This window comes from Nannospalax galili, unplaced genomic scaffold (genome assembly GCF_000622305.1).
Source record: "Nannospalax galili isolate Female #2095 unplaced genomic scaffold, S.galili_v1.0 scaffold83, whole genome shotgun sequence".
In the NCBI taxonomy this organism is placed as follows: Eukaryota; Metazoa; Chordata; class Mammalia; order Rodentia; family Spalacidae; genus Nannospalax; species Nannospalax galili.
Window position 1 is genome coordinate 6,149,566 of NW_008352659.1, and position 5,081 is coordinate 6,154,646.

Below are 5,081 nucleotides of genomic sequence, written 5' to 3' on the forward strand. Positions count from 1 at the left end.
TCTGACAGCCTCTTTTGCCCTCCACAGGCATTGCACAACACGGGTGCTCTTACCTACATGCAGGCAATACACGCATACACATAAAATAAAAATAATAAAAATTAAAAAAATATTTTATTCTTATTTTATGTGTATGTGTGTATTGCCTTCATGTATGTAAGTGCACCTGTGTCATGCAATGCCCTCAGACTCCAGAAGAGGGCACTGGATCTCCTGGAACTAGAATTATGGATAGTTGTGCCAGTTGTGGTGGCACATGCCAGTAGGTATGCTGAAGAGGCAGAGGCAGGAGGATCGTGAGTTTGAGGCCACCTGGGTTACACATTTTCTTGTTTGTTTTTTCCTGTTTCTATACCCCTTTCTCTGCTCTCGAACACACAGACACACAGACACACACATACACACACTCATGCTAATATACACGCACAACAAATATCACTTGTTTCCTTTGAAGTAACTTCAGCCTTACTTAGATAAGGAGTTGGACAAGGGAGGGATTTTTTTTTTGGCGAGGTAGTGGGGGGGGTTCTGTTTATTTTATTTTAGGGTTTTCTTTTTTTTTTTTTTAGATTTAATTTATTTTATGTGTGTGGGGTATGGGCATGTCAGTGCTGGTGCCCAAGGAAGTCAGAAGAGGGCATCACATCCCCTGGAGCTCCAGTTACAGGCAGTTGTGAGTTACTCAGTGTGGGAGCTGAGAACTGAACCTGGGTCCTCTGCTAGAGCAACCAATACTCTTAACCACTGAGCCATCTCTCCAGCCCCTCTTTGTTTTTTGATATAGGATCTCATTATGTAGCCTGGAGTGGTCTGGATCTCACTATGTGGCCCAAGTTGGACTTGAACTTGCAGTAATCTTCCTGCCTCTGCCTCTCACATGCTAGAATTAGAGGTGTGTATCACTGTGCCTGGCCTCCATCGCCCATCTTAATGAGAAAATTTTAAAGTATTAGGAAACTCAATATCACAGATACAAGTTTTCTAAAATATTTTAGAATTTTTTTTTTTGCTATTTTTATTTTATGTGCATGAGTGTATTACCTGCATGCATGTAAGTGCACCTGTGTCTTGCAAAGTTTACCGACGTCAGAAGAGGGCATTGGATCCCCTGGAACTTGAATTACAGATGGTTGTTAGCTGCCTGCCATGTGGATGCTGGGAATCAAACCCAGGTCCTCTTGCAAGAGCAGCCAGAACTCTTAACGGCTGAGCCATCTCTCCAGCCCAAGTTAACTTTTGCTTGAAAGCTTCCATTTTATCCCTGACAACAAATATCGCTTTTCTTTGAGAAGCTCACTTTGTTTACTTTTCTTTTTCCTTCTTTCTGAATTTTGATACAAAATCTAACTATGTAGTTCTGGATGACCTGGAAAAGTTATGTAGACCTTTTATTATTTCATTGAGGACATTTCTACAGGAATTGCCTGTCCCTCTCCCTAGTGTGTGGTAGCAGACGGCAGTGATTACTGGTATAGTTAGTGCCTGTGACATCATTCATGCTAAGGCACCAGAAATTCTGCCCACTGTTGCCTTTGTGAATGTCACAAGGACAAAATTAGTGTGTGTCAACACACTCAAAGCAACTAATAACCTATTAGTACTGAAAGTTGGGTGTGGTGGTATATGTCTGTACTCCTAGCACTCTGGAGGTAGAGGCAAGAGGATCAGGAGGTTAAATCCAGCTTGAGCTACTTATTGGGTTCAAGGTCAGCCTGAGACACCTAAGATCCAGTTTAAAACAAAACAAGATCACAAAAAAATCTCCAGTACAATTATGGAAATAGTGGTTAGCTAATTTTGTTTGTTTGTTTGTTTGTTTGTTTATAGATAGATAGGGCCTGTAGCCCTAGCTGGCCTGGAACTTGCTATGTAGACCATGTTGGCCTTGAACTCACAGAGGTCCACTTGCCACTGCCTCCAGAGTGCTGGGACTAAAGTGTGTTGTGTTTACTGTTACCTATGGGTCTTCCCTACAAAGGAGCTTTATGCGGACACACACACAAAGCCTAGTGTGGTGAAACATGCTTGGAATCCCGGTGCTTGAGAGACTGAGGCAAGAGGATCTTGAGTTTGAATTTAGAACCAGCCTGGGCTACATAAGGAAGTCCTGTCTTTAAAAACAAAAGAAAGCCAAGTGTGGTGGCACACACCTTTAATCCCAGCACTTGGGAGGCAGAGGCAGGTGGATCTCTGTGAGTTCAAGGCCAGCCTGGTCTACATAGTGAGTTCCAGGACAGCTGGGGCTACAGGGAGACCCTGTCTCAAAAAGACCAAAAAAGACAAATGGCACATGCTAATGATCCCAGTAGTCCAGGAGACAGAGAAGAAAAGAGAAGACAAGACAAGACAGACAAGAAAGACAGACAAGACAGACAGACAGACAAGACAAGACAAGACAGACAAGATAAGACAGACAGACAAGACAGACAAGACAGACAGACAAGACAAGACAGACAAGCAAGACAGACAAGACAGACAGACAAGACAAGACAGACAAGCAAGACAGACAAGACAGACAGACAAGACAGACAGACAAGACAAGACAGACAGACAAGACAAGACAGACAGACAGACAGACAAGACAAGACAGACAAGCAAGACAGACAAGACAAACAGACAAGACAAGATAGACAGACAAGACAAGACAGACAGACAGACAGACAAGACAAGACAGACAAGACAAGACAGACAAGACAAGACAGACAAGACAAGACAGACAAGACAAGACAGACAAGACAAGACAGACAAGACAAGACAGACAAGACAAGACAGACAAGACAAGACAGACAAGACAAGACAGACAAGACAAGACAGACAAGACAAGACAGACAAGACAAGACAGACAAGACAAGAAAGAAAAGACAAGAAAGACAAGACAGACAGACAAGACAAGACAGACAGACAAGACAAGACAAGACAAGACAGACAAGACAGACAAGACAGACAAGACAAGACAGACAGACAAGACAGACAAGACAAGAAGGCATATGCATTGCAAATAATTTCTTGGTCTTGAGTTTGATTCCCAGCATAGGAAAAAAAAAACACCAAAAACTCAAGAAATAACCCAAAGAGAACTATTTATATGCTAATATATTGAGTTCTCATATATAATTTTTAAAAGATTTATTTTTATTTTATACATATGAATGCTTTGTATGGATGGCTACAGGTGCCCCACAGGCATGCAATGCCTGTAGCATCCAGAAGAGGGCATAGGAGCCCCTGGAACTGGAGTTCTGGACAGTGGTGAGCCACCATGTGGGTGTTGGGAAATGAACCAGGGTCCTCTGCAAGAACAGCCAGTGGTCTTGACTGCTGAGCCTTCTCTCTACAGCCCCTCCAATGTATATTGTTAAATGAAAGAAGCAAGATATAGGAAAGATTGTGAAAAGGCTGGGGGTGTAGTTAAAAGATGCCTGGCAGGTATAAGGCCCTGGGTTCAGTACACAAGATGGAGAAAGCAAGGGAAGGATGCAGGAAGGGAAGAAAAGATCTAAAACTTGCTACCTAGGAGCCAAGAAAGGAGAATGCAGAGGGCTTATGCTGGGATTCTTCTCTGGTAAAGAAATAGGTAACACCTGTTGCTCTCAGGTGCTGAGGCGCTGGTTGGGAGAGTTTCTCAGTGGGTCTCCTGGGGGTATGCTTTGATATTTGAACTCTAGTGACTGCCCTATTCAAAACGACTAAATAAACACTAAAAACAAACAGACAAAAGCTCCCGGAAGGTCTCTTCTGCATTGAGTTGGGAGTTCTCACTGTCAGGTGCTCCTTACTGGGGGCAACAGTAATAACATCTGCCCTCTATTGAGTCTTTAACACATACCAAACAGCATATAAGTATGTTAACACAAACCACCCTCCCAAAAACCCTCTGAAAGAGACAGTGATGGCATCTCCATTTTGAAGATGGGGTGCTGTTGCCCTAGCTAGGCTGGTGGATAGAGGAGCCCCACCCTCTTCAGCATGGGTTTTTCTGTCCCCTTTCACCCGCAGATAAAATCCTGGTTCACTGCGCCATGGGCCGGAGCCGGTCAGCGACTCTGGTCTTGGCTTACCTGATGATTCACAGGAACATGACCCTGGTGGACGCCATTCAACAAGTGGCCAAGAACCGCTGTGTCCTGCCCAACCGGGGCTTCCTGAAGCAGCTCCGAGAGCTGGACAAGCAGTTGGTGCAGCAGAGGCAACAGGCCCGGCATGGGAACAGTGAGCTGGAGCTATAGGGCCTCCTAGGACGGAGCAGGGACACTGGGACCCAGAATGGATGGCTGAATGTGGTGTTGGCCAGAGACTTTGCTGATCATGAAGAAGAGACAGTGAAGCCAAAGCCTGGGCACAGGGAGGATTTGTAGTGGTCTCCTTTGAGTCCAGGACTGGTTCTCGGTCTTGGCCTCTCGGTGTGGAGAGCAGTGGGTGCAGACGAGGTACCGTTCTGCATAGTCTTTAAGTTGGAAGCAGAAAGGGGTTTTTTAATGTGTGCGCACTGTATTGTGATTAAACGTTTGGCTCTGTCTGAAAGGAAAATCACATTTTTATAAAACATCTTTTTAAAAATAGAACTTGATTTTTTAATCACAGAAAAGTGGCCTGGCAAGCTGTGTTAGAGGACAGATTTTACCATTTATTGGCAAGCATGGGAGGTACCTTGTGTTTCTTTAGAGTGAACCCTTAGAGTAGGAAGTTACTATCCATAGATGCTGTTTGTTTGCCAGGGGTAGGGGAAGGGAGAATAGGTAGAGTCCTGGGCCCCTGTACAGAAGCCCCTTTCCTGCATCCCAGCCAGGGCTGACATCACCCAAATGAATTGGGGTGAATTTGGACAAGTGAGACTGTGACTATAATTTGAGGGGGAAAAGAGAGGCAGGAGACACTCTTTAGGGGACCAGGACACAAGAAAGTTCCTTTCTTTTTGACTCTAATCAGAGCTGAAGGGCTGATTTGTTTTCGTTCACACCCAGACATATTTGCAGATCTGTGGTTTGCATGGACTGGGAGGATACAGCAATTAGTTGAGCTCTGGTGTGAGTTCTCTTGGAGAGTTAAGCCTGCTGCCTGGATGGTCATTCTCCACTCTTGAG

The 5,081-nt window shown here is 44.5% G+C and overlaps 1 protein-coding gene across 1 annotated transcript in view; it reads left to right on the forward strand.

The window, feature by feature from the left end:
- Dupd1 (dual specificity phosphatase and pro isomerase domain containing 1) overlaps window positions 1-4,478 on the forward strand; it is a 40,464-nt gene extending 35,986 nt beyond the window's left edge. Inside the window, exon 4 of the mRNA XM_008849915.2 lies at window positions 3,997-4,478. Coding sequence (XP_008848137.1) covers window positions 3,997-4,226 — 230 coding nt within the window. The 3' untranslated portion in view covers window positions 4,227-4,478. The remainder of the gene's footprint in view (window positions 1-3,996) is intronic.
- The last annotated feature ends 603 nt before the right edge of the window (window positions 4,479-5,081 follow it).